General features: G+C 36.9%; 1 protein-coding gene across 11 annotated transcripts; it reads left to right on the plus strand.

The window, feature by feature from the left end:
* Positions 1 to 1,189: 1,189 nt before the first annotated feature.
* On the plus strand, positions 1,190 to 10,414 carry copz1 (COPI coat complex subunit zeta 1). Of its 11 annotated transcripts, none has more exons than XM_081387197.1 (10): positions 1,238 to 1,325; positions 1,698 to 1,766; positions 3,408 to 3,518; positions 4,863 to 4,944; positions 5,027 to 5,118; positions 5,199 to 5,254; positions 5,357 to 5,434; positions 7,777 to 7,828; positions 8,005 to 8,103; positions 9,909 to 10,408. In XM_081387197.1, the coding sequence occupies exons 1-10, from the start codon at positions 1,308 to 1,310 to the stop codon at positions 9,954 to 9,956; spliced, it is 705 nt and encodes a 234-aa protein (XP_081243323.1). In that variant the 5' UTR covers positions 1,238 to 1,307; the 3' UTR covers positions 9,957 to 10,408. The 11 variants fall into 11 exon arrangements, with proteins under 11 accessions (XP_081243327.1, XP_081243320.1, XP_081243323.1 ...); XM_081387199.1 differs by having other exon boundaries at positions 8,065 to 8,103; positions 9,909 to 10,405; XM_081387203.1 differs by having other exon boundaries at positions 1,249 to 1,325; positions 3,408 to 3,429.
* The last annotated feature ends 9,207 nt before the right edge of the window (positions 10,415 to 19,621 follow it).

Consider the following 19,621-nt stretch of genomic DNA (forward strand, 5'->3'; position numbering starts at 1 on the left):
GCGTTTGAAGACTCCATTTGTCCATTGTTTATGGTCCAAAATCAGCCACAGGATCAAGAGCACCAGTGGCTGTACCTTAGCGAATTCTTTTCTTTTAGTGGTAAAAGCATGTTTAGTTGATTGTTTAAAGAATGTTGCATATAGGCATTAGATAGTAGTCTTATAGTTTGATAAATAAATACAATTAAATACAAACAGTTCAAAAGCAGGATAAAACCTTGTATGTGGTTCATTCACTTCATGCTTTTAGAGATTAAAAGCTTAAACAAGAATCTCTAGTTTTCATTCTTGCTATTACTTTTACTTCTTTAATACTCAAGTAAAATTTTAATGTGGTACTTTTTTTACTTTTACTCGAGTACGATTCTGGCCAGATACTTTTACTTTTAATTGAGTAAAATTTTCCCTCAGTACTTGTACTTTCACTTGAGTAACATTTCTATATATAGAATTTATATATAATTTCATGTTTTTGACCAATTGATGTGAATGATAACAGCTTGTTGTTTTTCTTCTTCTTCTAAATAACAGTTTTTAGCATAACAAAACTATGAAAGCTGTAGCTCCAATTTGGCTGAGGACAAGGACATGGACAGGATTTGTAACTTTCAAAAGTGTTTTTAATAAAGAAAACATAGCTGAGTAACCTGCCTAATGAATGGCATATTCCTTTACAGAACAACTCACAGAAATCAACTATCAGCCAGTTTTAGAAAATTTTGGATGAAATACTTTTTATTCACTGTAACAATTCAAGTAGGCTAGGCTACAGATAATGTAAGTTTCTGGTAGAATATCCCTTAGGCTATTTCTCTCTTAAAGCCCTGTTTGCATTATTTCACTGGTGCAAAGTGAATAAAATATAGGCTACCTATATATAGGCCTAATATTAAAAACAAAATTTCATGGAATTTGTGAGGACATTTTCCAACATTTGGCTCTCACAAGTAGCCAAACAGGCTATTGACACACATTTTACACAGCTGGATTCTTAAGATTTGTGTGCTTCTAGACTGTATAGTGTGTAGGCTACTGTGTAGATTGTATTATAATGTTCATTGTCATTGTTTTAATGTTTTTTATTGTTTTATTCGAATAATAATAACAAAGATAATAATATAATAATAACTGCTTTGGGTAGGCCGATTCAAAGCATTCTTAATTATTTATGTCCCGCAACATTTTCAATGACGTTACAAAGTACTTCCGCTTAGTTTTGGCCTTTTACCTCATGTCGTAAGCGGAAGTACACATACGCAGGAATTCAATACACGGAGCTAGAGCGAGCGCCTTCTGCACAGTACAATATGGATACGCTAATACTGGTAATAAGATTTTATCTCTATATCCCAATATATATATATAGCAATATAAGTGTAATCATCCGCTAGCAGTTAAATCTGCTCTGTTGCCTGTTCAATTAACGTTAGCCTTTCCGCTACTTCCGCTAAACAATAAATCACTAATCAATCAAACGAGTTTAGCAACAGCGTGTATAACTTACGGATACTTATTATATTTAAAGGTAAAAGATTATACTGAAATATTACATTATAATATTGACTTTACAACCTCAGCAGTTGCTGATGGGTATCTGAACTACAGTTTTACGTCTATTCAACCTTTGCCCTGATCAACTGATTAATTTGACTGTAATTCATTGGTCATCTGTCATGTTTGTGTCTGTGCTGTGACAGGAGCCCTCTCTGTACACTGTAAAAGCTGTTCTGATCATGGACAATGATGGAGAGAGACTTTATGCTAAGGTGAGACCATCAGATGATGAACATCAGGATCATGATCAGATTTGAGTTGATATACAGTGACGTTTTATTTAAAGGGATAGTTCACCCATAAAATTAAAATTCTTTCATTAATTACTCACCTTCATGTCATTCCAAACCGTAAGACTTTCGTCCATCTTCAGAACACAAATGAAGATATTTCTAATGAAATCTGAGAGCTTTCTGTCCCTCCATTGACAGCTACGCAACTAGCACTCTGACACTTCAAAAAGTTCATAAAGAGATCATAAAACTAATCCATATGAATTGAGCGGTTTAGTCCAAATGTTTCTGTAGAGACACTAATGCTTTATATGATGAACAGGCTTTTATGAAAATTTAGGCTTTTATTCACATATAAATTCATCAGCGCACACATCGGGAGCTTTAGCATGTTCGTATGTATGGGCTGAAATATGTGCCACCAGAAACTGAATTTGAATCATTTAAATTTGAATTTGAATTGATAAACTTGAATAATTGCACTGAAAAACTGAATTTGAATCACATAATTTGAAATTGTATTGTTTAATTTGAATCATTGCATTGAAAAACTGAATTTGAATTGTATAATTTGAAATTGAATTTATTTGTTTGGAACTGAAGTCCAATACAATTTGATCCTCACTGAAAATTCAACTCTCTATGTATCCTCACATTCAGTTCTCACAATTCAGATTCAGATCACCAAATTCAATTTCAAGTTACTGTGACAGACATCCGGGTAGTTGGAGGATGAAGGAAGAGCAATCGAGCGCAGATCGATAGATAGAGTTTAGTGGCGAAGATACACAGTACTCCTCTTCGGCCAATCAGCACCTACGTTTTGGAGCACAGTACCAGCAATAAAACGACGAATAAGTGCTTGCCTCGCCTTGACCCATATATATATATTTTTTTTTTCTAGTTTTTTTTGGTTCGTTCCAAAGGTCAGACATGTATTTATGATCGAGTCCAGAGAAAATGTAGGCTTTTGATATTAATATAATCTACAATGTTCAAAATATAATGCCTAGTGCTAGTAGGCCTAGGTTTATTAGTCACATTCTTACACTTAAGTAATCTTAAAATGAACTATCGCTACTTACCTTAGCATAGCCTGCCCTTCTGCAAAATGGCTACAATGGTGTGACTATCCATATTTGAAAATAAAATACATGTTAATTAATTTAAACATTTGAATGGTATTGGTTTACTTTGTACATCAGCAAGCCTGTAATACAATGTGATGTAAGAGCCAATCCCCTGAGTTTATACAAGATGTTTCCACATTAAAACACAAAATAGTAAATTATTATTTGAGTCTATTTTTATCAACTCTAATATCTGATCGTCTCCTTCCTTACAGCGTTTATATAAATATTAAAGTTAGTTTTGTTTGTGATTTAGAAGTGTAGCTTTATCATCATGTGCAGTAACAAACAAAACAAAGAGACTAATTAATGTGTTACAGTAATAGGCTACAAAGAATATTTATTATAATCAGTTCACAGCTCTGAGTCCAAACAGAAACTTCACCCTTCTGAACTAAGAGTTTCTGCTTCAAAGTGAAGTTTACAGCCCCGCTTTGTTGTTTCTCTCCGTCCGCCGGCCACTGTCTTTGGCCGGTCCCATCTGGATCAGCGGGGACCGGTGCAGCAGCGAGGTGAGGCTGTGTTCCTGCCCTGGAGAAGAGACGCTGCCGCGGGCCACGGAACTCTCCGCCTCCCGCCGCCGCCGGACCTCAGATTGGAGGTCGAAGGCGGCATATAGTATATCATAAAACACATTCTCACCTGTGAAATGTTATCTATCTATCTATCTATCTATCTATCTATCTATCTATCTATCTATCTATCTATCTATCTATCTATCTATCTTCATTTATTTCGTTCGAACATCCATAAGCAGCACAACAGTCTGGCATATTTAGTGCTGAGTGATGATCCTGCGACACTGAACTCTATCTATCGATATCGATCTGCGCTCGATTGCTCTTCCTTCATCCTCCAACTACCCGGATGTCTGTTACAGTAACTTGAAATTGAATTTAGTGATCTGAATCTGAATTGTGAGAACTGAATGTGAGGATACATAGAGAGTTGAATTTTCAGTGAGGATCAAACTGTAGGCTATTGGACTTCAGTTCCAAACAAATTCAATTTCAAATTATACAATTCAGATTCAGTTTTTCAATGCAATTATTCAAATTAAACAATACAATTTCAAATTATGTGATTCAAATTCATTTTTCCAATGCAATTATTCAAGTTTATCAATTCAAATTCAAATATAAATGATTCAAATTCAGTTTCTGGTGGCACATATTTCAGCCCATACGTATGACGTGCGAGAACCAATTTGGTTTATTCTTGTGTGTTACGCAGAAATTCGATTAGTTTTACGATCTCTTTATGAACTTTTTGAGGTGTCAAAGTGTCAGTTGCGTAGCTGTCAATGGAGGGAAAGAAAGCTCTCAGATTTAATCAAAAATATATTCATTTGTGTTCTGAGGGCGAGTAATTAACGACAGAATTTTCATTTTTGGGCGAACTATCCCTTTAACCCTGTAAAGCCTGACATGTGAAAATGATGTATGGATAATCAAGCAAACCTAAGTTGCTTCAGTCCAGTAAGTGTTCATTTTGAAATATTAATAGCGATATCAAAATTCTTACATTTACTTAAAAAAACACCTGACGAGGGACATTTTTAGGATTACACTAAAAGGCCTTCCACATGCTAAAAAGTATGCACTATCAGTCAGACGCCACGTAGAGGATTGTGTGCAGCAGGTTTTCAGCAAAGTTGTGATCATGTTGATCATTTAGAGGCCTTTGAAATTCATCAAATAGCAGGCTTTATAGGCTTAAACCTGAAAGTAAATACAGTTTTAGGATTCTGTCATCATTCACTCACCCTCATGTTATTCAAAACCATATAACAGTCTGTCATTTTCAAACTCACACCCTTTAGAAACATAAGCTCTTTGTTTGCAGAAGGTGTATGAAAGAGTGATAATTCAGTCATATATAGAAGTGCTCTGTCTGTATTATAAGCTTCATATATTAGTTTGCGACTGAGTTGTGTTTGTTTCAGTATTATGATGACACGTACCCCACAGTGAAAGAGCAGAAAGCCTTTGAGAAGAACATCTTCAACAAGACACACAGGACAGACAGTAAGTGATTATGTTACTGTCAATCTTGTGTTCGCCAACATAAAGTCATATCTTGGAGTCATTCTTCCTCTCTTCCACACAGGTGAAATAGCATTGCTGGAGGGTCTAACGGTTGTGTACAAGAGCAATATTGATCTGTATTTCTACGTAATCGGCAGCTCCCATGAAAATGAGGTAATGCTTTATATTTCACCCAGTACTGTCTTATCATAACCGTGTGAATCTCATAAGTGTCATTGTCTTTCTTCACACAGCTGATGCTTATGTCAGTGTTGAATTGTCTCTTTGATTCCTTGAGCCAAATGTTGAGGTACTGTAGGAAAGACTTTTTCATTATTAGTTATATGGTCTCTGTCAGAAACCCTCCCCCAAAAAAGTTTGACTTTGATTGTTTTCTTCCTCTTTTTTTTAGGAAAAATGTGGAAAAGCGAGCCCTGCTTGAAAATATGGAGGGTCTGTTCCTGGCCGTTGATGAGATTGTTGATGGAGGGTAAGCCATAATGAATGTATTCAAACTGATATTACATTTAAAGAAAAAGGAAAAAAAAGAGGAAAACAGAAGCAAACAATTTTGTTCCATAGAGATCTTGCTGTACGTAGTACGTACACTATCATTCAAAGGTTTGGGGTCGGTAAGGTTTTTGAAATGCGTCTCACCAATTCTGCATTTATTTCTTCCAGGGTTCCCACGGGTCCTTGAAATTCTTAAAAGTTTGTGAATCTGAAAAAACAATGTCAAGGCCCTGGAAAGTTTTTGAAATTAAACACGCATAGATATAGGTGCTTGAAAGTGCTTGAATTTATTTTCTGGAAAAAATTCCATATTCCCTCCGGTTCGCTAATGTTATTTCGCCAACACTTCGTGGCCTATGCATACTAGCTTGCTTTATTTACGTTAGTTACGCGCATTTACGTGTTACGTTAAGTGTTTCCCGCGTGACGTACTTTGTGTTGTACGTTGCCATGATGTTCACGCGCACAAAACTGTAACAATGTATCTTACAAGGTAACACGATGTAACCTTGCTCTCACTTGAAATGTGTCCCCACATTAAATCCTTGAATTTAAGGGTATTGGACCTGGAAAGTTCTTGAAAGGTCCTTGAATTTGAAGTTAACCAAGGTGTGGGAACCCTGTTCTTCTGATCAATAGCCATTAGTGTTGTGAAATTAAAAAAATGTGACTATAACCAGCATTTCCCTTTAGCATTTTGAGTGCGTGAGCGCAATGGCCAATCAGAAGTGTTTAAGAAGAATCTGTTCGACAGCGCTCAAAATGCTAGAGAGAAATACTGGTATCATCACATCCAAAGTTGTGAATTTATCTTGTGTGCAAAATAGGAATATTGAATAAAAAATTTGCGAATAAAGCACTGTTTCCATCCCATGTGTTCAAGCAAACAAAATCACCACTTTCTGGAAAATTGTCGCAAAATATCTGTAATAAAAATAGAAAAAAGCCACTGTGGCTCTTCTGTCCTACATCATATAAATGACTTGTGCCTCTCAGACAAAACGCCATAAACGCTGTCATGTTATCTTGCGTTCAGATGCCTGGTGTTGGGAACGCAATCATGTGAGATGCTTCTGGCAGGGAATTTAACCAAATCAGTTTGGCTCAGGCATTTCAGAATAATCAAACCAACATTTGAGATGCAGTGTGATTAAGTCGGTCCACTGGTTAGTCCAGTTATCCAATCACATCCACTGTTGAGGAAAAGTCACATGAGTTCTTTTGTTGCGCATCGAGGGATTTATTCAGCAAACGAGTTTCCATCATAGTTCATGCGCACGTCCTCTTATCTGATTTAAAAAAATGTATCGTCCTCAATTGAGCGATTATTTGATGAGTATAAAGTTGAAAAGAACAGCAATTTATGTGAAATAGAAATCTTCTCTGACATTATACATGTCTTTACTGTCACTTTTGATCAATTTGATGCATCTGAATAATATTAAGTTCTTCCAAAAAAATCTTCTTGAACCCAAACCTATAAACTGTAGTGTACATTATAATTATAATATACTTATCCAAAGCAGTATGTGCATTCTCTGGGAGTCAAACCTACTGTGCTCTACTAATTAACCTACAGAAATTTCATGGATTTAATTACATTGTAATTTATTACAATAATTTAAGTATTCTAATCAATCAATTTGTGTCATTAATATTTATATAATTATATTTATACTGTATTTAAAAAAAGAATTGGGAATCTGCAGGCCCACACAGAATCAACGGCTAAAGAATTGCAGAAGAATTGCAAATCATTCATAAAATACTATAAATCAGCCGCTCCTTACATTCATTTATTGGATATTCTGTCTGTTTTGATTATATTATGCTTTCAGCTACCATTAAGACTGCCATACTCTTTCAGCTCTGTTTAACACTTTTTATTATGAATAAATGTCAATCCTGTAGCTCAAACAATGGTGCAATGCCATGTGCAATGCCAAATGTAATTTTAGGTACATTTCCCAGGAAATGCATAAACTAATACAACAGATATCTTGATGCAATCCATTGATAGAATAAAACCAAAACCAAAAAAGCCATTGCAGAAAATGCAGAAAAAGTCTATAGATTCCTTCTGGGTCTAGACATCGGCCACTGAAAACTCCACTGCGACCACTAGTGCTCGTGCGGCCGACATAAGATTGATTCTGGCGAGTGTTGTTTCCTGATCCTGTCCACATCCTTTCCTGTTTTCTCTATTTTCTCTATAAAGGAGAGCCAAAAAAGGAAGCATGCATTTTTGAAAACAATCGTAATTGAGCCTAAAAATCTCTTAGTTTTGGTGGCAGCGCTGATTAATTGTCTGTTTTGCAGTGTGATCCTGGAGAGCGACCCACAGCAGGTGGTTCACCGTGTTGCTTTGAGGGTAACTACTTCTTGTTCTCCTCTATTGACTTCCATTACACTGATGTGAATGTTAATCTGATTAGTATTTGTTGCCTCTGCTTCATCTCTCGTGCTCTGACGCCACTGATGAGCATTATGGTACTTGCTAGGCAGCTATTAAGTTTGATTTCCAATAATCTTGCATGTACGAGACAGGAAGCAAGCAAGCCAGCAGTCCTAAAGTCATCAGCATCTCCCTCTCTCATCTCGTTCCAGGGCGATGACGTGCCTCTGACAGAACAGACAGTCACTCAGGTGAGAGGAGTCCACGCGCTTCCTTCAGCGACACCTGTCGCGATCACCGCTCATGTTTAATAGCGGCTCTGCGATTGACCCGTGATTCATTTGGAAAAGGAGTCTGTGGTGGTCTGGTTTCACAGCTCCCACATTAAGAACGTTTCACTCGCTAGTCCGGGTTCCCGCGTGTGTCTGGCGCATGTAAACATGATGGCTAATTATTGGCGGCTGTCTGCCAGCGATGGCTCCCCGCGGCTGGCGTAGTCGTGAGTGTGGACTGATTAATGTTCTCGTTTAAGAGGCGCTGAGACAGGCTGACGGTATCCCTTCGGTGTCCGTGATTAATGGCTGTCTCCTCGTCTTCCCTGCTATACGGTTATGCTTTGCCTCGTCTTGTGCAAATTAAGATGATGAATTAATTCCTGGATGTTTTGCTGCGCCTGCATTACTCGATTACAAGGTTCCCCTCAACGTTCGCACCTTTACATGTAAAAGTTTTGCTTTTTCACTTCGGCAGGTTTTTTTTTCATTTTAGAGACACTATTCTTCAAAAGTTTGGGGTTAGTAAGATTTAGTTTTTTAAAGAAAGAAAGAATGAAATTAATGCTTTTATTCAGTGAGGATGCATTAAATTGATCTGTAAAGATATTTTGAGTAATCTTTTTATAAAAAACTTAATATTTGTCTAAAAATCCTACAAAAATGTATCATATTAGAGCATATTAGAATGATTTCTGAAGTAATTCAGCTTTGAATCACAGGAATCAATTACATTTTAATATATTATTGCAATATAACTGTTTTCTATTTGAATATATTTCACAGTATTACTGTTTTAGTATTTTTAATCAAATAAATGTAGCCTTGGTTAGCAAATTCTTACGACCCTACATTTAGAAAAAATTGGGGTATAAATTAGGAAAATATAGTCATTTCACTCATAGTTTCAGGCTTTTTGGACCTCACTGTATCTTAACGAGGAGGTGCTAATATTTTGCCTCTTAAGTATTGAAAACCATAAAGCAGCGCCCTGATGGATGTGTGTCTTTTAAGAAAAATTATGCCATTAATAAGTCAAGAACACAAACACGTTAAAATTCAATTACCTTTTGTAGCTTTGGAGACAAGTGAGGTTTTTTGGGAGTGGTTTGGTCTATCCGTCCTCACTGAGTGATTGGATTTACTGAAGAGGAACACAAAATATTTCAAATAAATGATTCTGAAGATGGTAATTCATTCTAATTAAATGTGACTAATTATTTTGCATTGCCTAATTTAAAACTTCAGGTTATAATAAATTGGCAGAAGCCACTTTCACATATTCTTAAAGCTCCTAATGACACCTCAGATTAATTCTAACAACCATTATAAGTGGATTTAAAGGATCACCAAGTAATATTTCTTCCATTGAAAGTTTGACATCTAAAAAACGTCTCACTTTATCTCGGTAACCCTCATATTATCAGATTAATTGTGGAATAAAATTATTATATTATATTAATACATTTTATATATTTTTTTAATATATAGTATATTTTCATTCAATACATTTTGGTGAAAAAATAAAAAAAATTAAAAAAAAAAAAAAAAATATATATATATATATATATATATATATATATAATCAAATAAATGTAGCCTTGGTTAGCATATATATATATATATATATATATATATATATATATATATATATATATATATATTATATATATATTAATATAAAAAAATTGTTGTTTAAGTAATATAATACTAATGTTTTACATTATATTTTAAATAAAGGTTCTAACTTTATTGGATATTTTTTTTTTTTTTTTTTTTTCTAGGTGCTACAGTCAGCTAAGGAACAGATCAAATGGTCTCTACTCCGATAGGACGCTTTTGGTCCCGTTCCTGAACTGAGATGAGGGGAATGAATGAGACTCAACCACTTTTCATCACTACTGTCCTGTCTGCCCTTTTCCTCAAGTATTTTCTTGACTTTTAAAGTGCACATCCACTGAAACCGACTTCTAGTGTTTCTCTCTCTCGATCTCAAATATAAGACCGAGAACATGACATTTCTAAAGATTGTCATGGCAAGAGGAAGAAGCTGGAATATTGTCCTGGCGGGACTTTCTTTTTAGGGAAAAGTACCGGGGCGTGTTTTTTTTTCATCCCATTCCAGTAAGCGCTTGAATATATGGCTGGTTTTGTGAATGATATCACTGTTGTACTGTGAGATTTTCATTACGATTCATGTACATTCCAGTGGTTGATCTTGTTCCCTGTTCTTCCCTCTGACCCTTGTTTTGATTTGAAGTAAACAAACCGTTTCACCCTCGTTCTGCTGTGGTGTGTTTTCTCCTCTTTTTGGGCATTATTGGGTTTGCAGGGCTGGTTGTGATTTTTTTAAAAAAAATTTTGCCAATATTTTGAGGTCATTTTGTTTACTGTTTTGTGAGTTTTAAGTCAATCATCACTATTACTACTGCTCATACATAGGATTATGGACTCTTGGTGAGCTAGTAAACATGTTACCTCCCCAGCAACAAAACAGAAATGTTTAAAATAGCATTTGAGTTACTAAACAGATTTATAAAAATAAAAAAATAGGAACTGTAATGACTTTGAGAACATTAGAGATGCTACAACATTTATTACACTCATAATTTAGACAGATAGATAGATAGATAGATAGATAGATAGATAGATAGATAGATAGATAGATAGATAGATAGATAGATAGATATTACTGTATAAATTCCAATTGAAGTGCCCGTTTCCCTCGCTTCTCTATCAATGACTCAAAGTCAATGCAATAGCGCCCTCTCCTGGTTGTAAATGAGAGACAATCCTGAGGTTGAACTGCACTTAACATTTACTACACCGTTTTAACTTTGTTTTTGTTGCCCCTTTATGCTTGCTAGGCACTACATCATGCATGTAAAATTACAAGTGTTTTTAATACATCCACAATACAATACATCAAATTTTTTTCCCCCTCAAAATTTACGGTCAATTCTGAATTGGTTGTAAATTATGTGCAGCAAATGGCACATTTTTAAGAGGTCCTAAAACAGGCTGTTATTTAAAAACCCAGAAAAGCTGTTTTGGCCACAAGCCCTCTTACACTGCATGAGGAAAGTGTTTATTCCACTAAATATTCTGGAATAAAAACTGGCCGTCGCTAAACATCCATGGCTTAGTGTGTGTGTGTGGTTCAGGTAAACCATAATGTCCCCACTAACACAAAATGTCCCCACGAAGATGACATTATCCATAATCCTTGACCTTGTGGGAACATATTTTGTTCCGCATGAGGAAAACGGCTTATAAATCATACTATACATATTGTGATGTGTTTTGAGAATGTAAAAAATGCAAAGTTTTCTGAGATGGTTAGGTTTGGTTAGTGTAAGGGGATGAGATATATGTAATATATATGGACTTTTTTTATGGAAAGTCATGAAAAAAAACAACCGGTGTGTGTGTGTGTGTGTGTGTGTGTGTGTGTGTGTGAGGCAAAATGTTGCGAGGAGGTTTGACAGCTTTGCATGCCTGCTTTTTCTCTGGTGGATTCCTCCCGTCTCTCATTTTAATGCAAATGAAAGGTTCCCCCTGGAGAAATGGTTGTAAAAATAGTAGTATATCACGTACATGCCTCAGAATCATACCTAGGACACTGTCATCGCACTGGGGGTGGAGACCAGACATCTGCAATATCAGGGGTCACTGTGACCAATGCTTTGAAAGAGTTCACTAAGATTTTATCAGGGTACATGAAAAGAGCCCATGGCTGTGTCTGAAACCGAAGGGAGCTTCCCAGTCAGTTAATGACTTAGAAAGCATATTGTTATTTTGTACCACTTACTGTATTCAGCAACATAATGGCTCGTCTAATGATCTACAGCAAATTAAAGAGAGCTTCAGACATAACCAAGCAAATTTTTAGACTTCTTTCTGCTTTATCAGACGCCATTTTTATTCCTTCCATCAACCGCCAAACCATACAGAGCAAATTTAATATAACTAAGTAAATATTTAATGACTTCAATGCCTGTTTCCCTGTAGAAATGGAATAGACATTAGTAACGAATGACTTTAGTTATTTAAACCGGTGTTATTTTAGTATCATTGATATACTTATTATTGTAATATATTTTAATTTTCATGAAAATATTAGTCGTTAGTTTTTATTAAGTTTTAGTTTTTCATTTTAGTTTATTTAGTTGTAGGTCAATTAGTACTTCAACTTAAATTAAGCGAAAATGAGACAATTATTTGGCTAGTAGCTGAAATAAAATGTTAATTTTTTTATATTCTATTTAAATTCTATTTAAATGTTTATCTTATATAGTGAAATAGAGAAAATGGTTTTAATTTTAGTAAAAAAATAATAACCCTGCTTTAAACTTCTTTATTACACACCCAATTTATTTTTCCACCAACAAATGAGGTTTAGAGATTATCAATGAAATACTTAACTAATATTTTGCGATAGAAATGGTATCATAAGCTAAAAAATCAATGAATGAGTGCATACATGTACCTTTAAGCACCATCTTAACTTTATTTTATAAGGTTTTTAAAAAGAACACTTTTTTCCATCAGGATTTTGTAGTTTTTTGGGGGAAAGTCATATTTGAATGTTTTTATATTCCTCACACCCTACTTTTCATTCACGAAAAATTGAATATGGCTTCCATCCTGACTAACATCCATTCTCCTGATTTGTACTGCAGAAGCTGGAATGGGAACACGATCTTCAACAGCTTTGACTGCAGGTTACAAAAGTTCACCGCCATGTGGGATATGGAGTTGTAATGAGAGACAGGTTTAGGACAGGGCTTGTTTAGGCCAGTTTGGGTCTGCAACACACAGCTTCAGATGGAGAACTTTCTTGGCACTGGTTCAGCACACCTCCACAACCTTCTATTCCTCTCTAATGATGCTTTGGCATCCATATGAAAGTAGCTGGGAAAGTTTCCTTTGTCTCGGCTGATATCCTAAAGCGGGCTGTTTTGAGGAATGAAACATGACGTTGGCCCCTGAGCGCTCCACCCTCCCAGAGGGAGTTCCCTAACCCTGTTTCAAAGAGGCGCGCGAGCGTTGGCGTCTTATCTCCAAAGCATGAGAGCCTTCAGCTCGAAATTTATTTGACCAATTGAGCTAAGTAGCTCTTTCATTATGAGGTCATTCATTATGATTCATTAGTGGATGGGTAAGAGTCACAGATAAAACCTCAAGACATCTCGCTCATCTGTGTGTTATGAAGTGTACAACATGCTCCCATTGAATAAAGCAAAGTGCTGTGGGACCGTGGAACAAGTAAAAAAAAAAAAAAAAAAGATATTATCATCTGCAATAAAGGAAAATGGGGAAAGTGTAATCAAGAGTCAGTGCCTGAAAGGATATGTACAACGGTCTTTGTGTTAATAGTAACCTAACTTTAAATGTAAAGTGTGCCATTTTGAGGTAATTATGCCGAGACACATATAAGTAAGCCATTGATTCTCCTGAAAAGTGGAAACGCTGCAACTCTGTGGTGCTATAAAAACACTGCTCTGTTTGTTTAAACTGAAGAAAGTCTCCGAAGTTATCGGTTAGCATGCATGCATTTCAATGGCAACTGCAATTCCATTTTGCAGATGAGTTCAATTCATTATTGAACTTATCTGCAAAATGGAACTGCAGTTGCCATTGAAATGCATGCATGCTAACAGATATACAATTCTTGCAAAAGGTGTTTACAAAGAATTTTTCTCACATTTTTTTCAGTCTTTTCATAGATCACATAAATGACAAACAATGTGTTAAAAAATTCATACTAGGCCTATTGAAAAAAACAACGTGTCTCTTTAACCATACATCATATGAAAACCTAGTAGCCTAATTTAAGTTCAACTAGAGATTTAAGTCTCATGGTTCACAAAAAATATCATTCGTTCAGTAATTTCACTACAGCGGTAGCGCTGTATGTTTCTGATTCAACAAAGCAAACGGCTTATAAGAATCATTCATTTGGGAATCGGACTACGCTGGTTGCACGGTATGTTTTTGATTCACTAAAAGAACCGGCACAAAAAGAGTCAATCGATTACTACATTAGTCGTGCTGTATATTTCTGATTAATTGAAAATAATTAGCACATAAGATTCATTCATTCAGGAGTCGGACTACACTGGTTGAGACGCTGAATGGGTAGTAAATTAACCCTTGGGTTTTCAACGTTATTTCTCCAGCATCTGCAGAAAATGAAAGTTTTCCGAACTGTTTGTGCCCGCCCCCTTTTAATACAGATTCCGGAAGTATTTTTTTCCGTTCATTTCTCCATTAGGGATTTTAAAAAAGTATCCATGACCGAGGTGAATCGTAACATTACAAACTTTGTTTTGAAGCAAAAAATTATTTGAAAATCGGACAAAAATACAAAGGCGTACAAGACTGTGTAGCTTACTCAATCAGTCCTATGAAGCATTGCTAACAGCATAAACAACCCGATCTCACGGCAATTCGTACGCATTTTACGAGGTGGCGAATTCGAACGATGTTTGCTAAATCGTATTTTACGAGTTGTAGCCTACAATTTGTATGAATTTGAACAAATGACCTACCCTGACCCTGAATTCAGTAATTTCACTTAAATGGAAATTAATAGGTAATTTTCATTGCCATTTTACTGAAATTAAATATAGGCTACGAGCTTGATAAAAATGATCATTCTAGAAGAAAATTTCAGATGGCACTTAGAGGCTTTTACATCTGAACTATTCATATATATATATATATATATATATATATATATATATATATATATATATATATATATATATATATATACACACACAAATATTTAAGTATTTTGAGAGGCTGACTTAATTATGTCATTCGTAGAGATACATGGGAGCAGCTCTTTTGGCACGCTTTGCTTGTTTCGACTGGTGGAAATTTCTGTACAGCATCATGGTAATGTAGTTTTTCACCACAAATTCTGTTGTTAAACACGACTATTTAAAAAATAAGTTGAAATAATGCTGGCTGACAGCTTCAGCAGAAGCAAATACCATTGTTTAACAACCTTGTAGATCACAATAGGGTTGTCTTTAAAGGTTTACAAGCTATCGTTAAAAATCAATTTCCCTATGGAGAAAATGAATCGAGCTTTCACTTCATGAGTGTTTCACTCTATTTATATGTTGCCTTTGGAAAAAATAATCAGAATGCACAGCTACGTTTCAATGGCTGTCAGCGCAGAAGCATGATTTTTGTTACCAGCATCTATTAGCAAAAAACACCTAAGCCACACTTAAAAATGCATTGCATTTTATAACAGAATATTAAACCAAGTGGCATTTATTATAAAAAAAAATGCTCTTTTCAATATAAACTAAATGTAAAATATAAACTAAATAAGTTAATAAGACAAAAGAATATTGTTAATTTAAAGAACTAAGCATTCATCACATTCGCCCAGCTAGCACACCTGTTTGAACAGACTTCATACATCCACTAAAACACCCTTAAAACCCATTGAACAATTTTTTAATTATACTGTACTTTTCATTAGTTTGCAGATGCCACATTTTTTCAAATCTATTCTATGAAGTTTAGACCATTTAAAATTCAGACATCCAAAGTTCCAAAAGTGTCCAAATACACTTTGAGGCCCCTGATTCTCTGAGCAATAAGAGACCTGTTTGAAAGAGTCATTCATTTTTGAGAAAAAATTACACATACCATGACCATATGCTAATACACCTGAAAAAGTGTATTGCCCTCAGGAACAATACGTTCCCTCGGATGGTCGTGTTTATGACCTGAAGCAATCACTATATTGGTGCAGCTAATTTGAATATCATGCTCTTAACCCTTTATGTGGTATGAGAGGTATGGGGCGGTGTCAAACGGATATATGTATCTGTATTAATAGCAAAAGGGCAGATGTTGAGATCAGCCTTCTCTGTATGACTCCAGAAGAGCAGAAATGAGGTTATATTTGACCCCTGTCTTCATCTATCCAGGTGGATACTGCACATTGGTGGTGCAGAAAATAGTAGAAAAGATATCTTTGAGTAGAAAAGCGCTATATAAATGTAACAAATTATTACAGCCCGCCAACATGCCTGATGCTCCTGCGGCCTTTCATTTGGATATTTCAGCAGCGCCTACGGGCAGCCGATGAATGCCTTTCATCGACTAATTACAGTGGCACGGCTGTAAAAAGGCAAAAATGTAATATATATTTATTATAGAGGAATGAGTATAATAGACTGAAACAGCGCGGCTTGACACGCCGTACAAAACGCGCAGTAAAATTGTCAGAGGCGTGTGGACTAGAGGCCTGTAATTGATAGATGCTGCTTGTGTGTGTGTGTGTGTGTGTGTGTGTGTGTGTGTGTGTGTGTAGTGGTGAATGTGTGCACTGTGCTGCACTCAATAAATTATCATCATCTGCAAGCTTACAGTCTGTATGTCACCAAATGAGTATTCCAGATTCACATGCACACATCGACTGCCCTTTTTCACAAAAATCTGCACGCTTATTGCAATCAGAGTCATTTTCTATTCTCAGGTGAGGGGGAGGGCGACACAGAAGCGTCAGTGTTTCGCATTAATCATGCATGCAGCCCAGGGCCGAAGCTGAGCAAACAGCGCGCCTGCGATAAATGTAGGTAAATTACGGCATGCTCTCGGAACAGGCAAATTTAGACAGGCCAAATTCATCAAAAGACCATAGAAAATGGCTCCGAATAGAGGACGGGTAATGCACGAATGGATTTGGTCACCGCCAGGCCGAGATAAGAGCTCTGCTTGCCATCGCCCCCGTCCCCAGGTTCGCCTGGTCGCAAACGGAAACGCCTCCATACGGGCCCGATGTGTTTTATGGCGCCTCTTGCCCTCACGGGGCCTGTTTATGGATTCCCGTCGAATAGAAAATCATTTCACCTTGGAGGCAGAGGCAGCCAAAATCAACAGCAATGCCACAGCTTTTGCTGATCCAGTAGTATTTCAACAAGCTATTCTTTCCGGTGTAAAAATAACATCGTCTTTGCAGTATTTTACCTCAGTTATTTGTCTCTCGAAATCATCAGAAGCCGTCAATGTTTGCAGGTCTACAATCTGTGGAAGAGACTTGAGATAAATCTGATACTTCTCAACTCCCATATAAGTATTAGATTAAATCCATAATTGCACAATATGTATTCAACAGCACATTAAGCGTTTCAAACGTGCCATTCAGAGAGGCTAAGATGTTATTCCTCTGGCTGGAAAGGCTGGTAAGAGTACACCTTATTTTCATATCACATGACGGAGAGTTTAAAAACACATAAATTCAAGAGAAGGCACGCTACATTTATCAGCCAGGCAGTTGGATATGTCCACAAGCCTGTTTAGACATTTCTATTTTCGATTCGCCTGCGCCATTAGTCACCGAATTTGGCCGTGGTCCGCCGTTGAAAACGAGGGCCGTCGATCTGAGCTGGAGATGTTTGCGGAGTATTAGCTGCCGCCTGTTGACATTTTAAGAGACGAGGCCCTTCTTTCCCTTCCCCGTGATTTAGAACGAGACCTAAATCCCAGAAGAGTCCGTCCCGCTGCGTTACATCTGCACACACACATGCATTCACACACACACAAACAGGCTCTTTTAGCCGTGCACATCCATACGTGTGAGAACATCTGGTCTGCACCCTTGCAGCAACGTGAAAGGGCCCACAGGTCATTGTTTCACACACTCCGGCATGCTTCAGTCTCCTTTTTTATGTCATATCATATAAAGAAGTGTTTGAGGTTTGCGTTTGACAAGCTATCGCGCATTTCAAATGGGCCGAATGTGTATAATGAGTGTCGTGAACTGAAATAATCGTGACAAGAGTCGGTGATTAAGATAGTGATGTAATTGTAGAGTGAGACGAGGCCGTATTTCACTTTTGTTGTAGACACTCAATGTCACACAGCAGTGGTAGCAATTAAGCTTTATGACGTTTTTCTTTGGGATGCGTGTTCGCTCTCTCATGCGGTCGTGTTTGGTCTTGTTCCACTCGAATTTTCACGGCTTACCACTTGCAAAACACTTTGATTTTCGGCCATTATGGGTTTCAGAAATGAATCTTTGGGTAACCAAAGCAAGATTTTTGCACGCTTTAGCTCTAAGTGCTCAGCTTTTCCCCTCCCTCCTTCCATCTTTCCATCTCTCTCTCTCTCTTTCTCTCATATATACTTTCTCCCCCCCCTCACCCTAGTGGATTCCCCATCTGCACCACTGCGCCCGTTAACAGACGCTCGCTTGACAGATTTACCGCCGCAGTCCCACCATTGGCTGCCAGCATGACAGAGTTGATTTAATGCTCGTTTCTGATTGGTCCAGGAACGACAAGCTAATTTATGGCCGTGCTGTGATTCGACGCTGGCTGTCTTTGATGTGAGTTACCGCTCTGTTGCTTATGGGACACAGAAACGGTGTCAGGTTTCAATCGTAAAACCCTCTCCCCAAGGGAAGGAGCAGGGAGTGCTCGACATTCCTGACGTCATGAGAGCAAGAGGAGGAGGAGGAGGAGGAGGAGAGAAAGAGAGAGAGGGAATGATTTGTAGCTGCAGTCATTTTTCACTCACACAGGCCTGCTGCAGTTTCTTTGTGGAATGCGTTCACATCTAACTCTACAACTCCAAAATAATATCCTGTTTCAACACCCGACACTCAAAGAAAACATCTCTTATGCGACGCAAAAATGCGGACGATCCGACCAGACGATTCATCTCAATCAACGCACATCAGCAATGCAAACATGACTGTCATCACCGTATCCCATTACTAGAGTTGATATTTGCTTACGATAAATTTGTGGCCTGCCACTGATAACCAACCACATATAGCCTATGTTATAATTCTCATGATTAAATCCTCACAGTGTGATTTGCTGATTAATGAGGCATTTAGGCAAAAGTTGCATTATCAGTTATCCCCAATTTGCATAAATGAACTATAATATAGTATTGATTTTTTTTTAAGAATATAGTGTTTAAAGTGATAGATGACCCGACAATGAACACTCAGCAATCATTTTTCTTTATTCTATGTAACAAACGAAGATATTTAAAAAAAATGTCAGTTTTATAGTCCATACAATGAAAGTCATTGGGGTCCAATGTTGTTTCGAACCCCATTGACTTTGACTGGATGGAAATAAACAGTTGAAACTTTCTTTGAAATATCTTCTTTTGTGTTCCACAGAATAAAGTCAGTCATGCAGGTGAGTAAACGATGAAAGAATGATAATTTTCAGGTGAGCTAGCACTTTTAGTGGGTTCTTAACATCTTGATAAGTGGGTTTCTAAATTGTTCTAGGTGGTTCTAGGTGATTTTCCAACTATTTTATGTCTGGGCCATTAGAAACATAAAACGCACACCTCTCCTCAACAAGCCATGCACGTGATTTGAGGTGTCACAAATAATGCCTTTCTGTAGCTCAAACATAGAGCATGGCGTTAGCAAAGGCCAAGGTTATGGGTTCAATTTCGAGGGAATGCTTGAGAGCTTGAATGCAGCTGAACTCAC

This window comes from Scardinius erythrophthalmus (assembly GCF_964197995.2).
Source record: "Scardinius erythrophthalmus genome assembly, chromosome: 15".
In the NCBI taxonomy this organism is placed as follows: domain Eukaryota; kingdom Metazoa; phylum Chordata; class Actinopteri; order Cypriniformes; family Leuciscidae; genus Scardinius; species Scardinius erythrophthalmus.

Bases quoted from the DNA above. Each gene is read 5' to 3' on its own strand.
- copz1 (XM_081387193.1), top strand. The intron at 1,767-3,407 runs GTGAGACCATCA...CATCTGGATCAG, and splicing joins GAGAGAGACTTTATGCTAAG to CGGGGACCGGTGCAGCAGCG. The intron at 5,119-5,198 runs GTAATGCTTTAT...TTCTTCACACAG, and splicing joins GCAGCTCCCATGAAAATGAG to CTGATGCTTATGTCAGTGTT.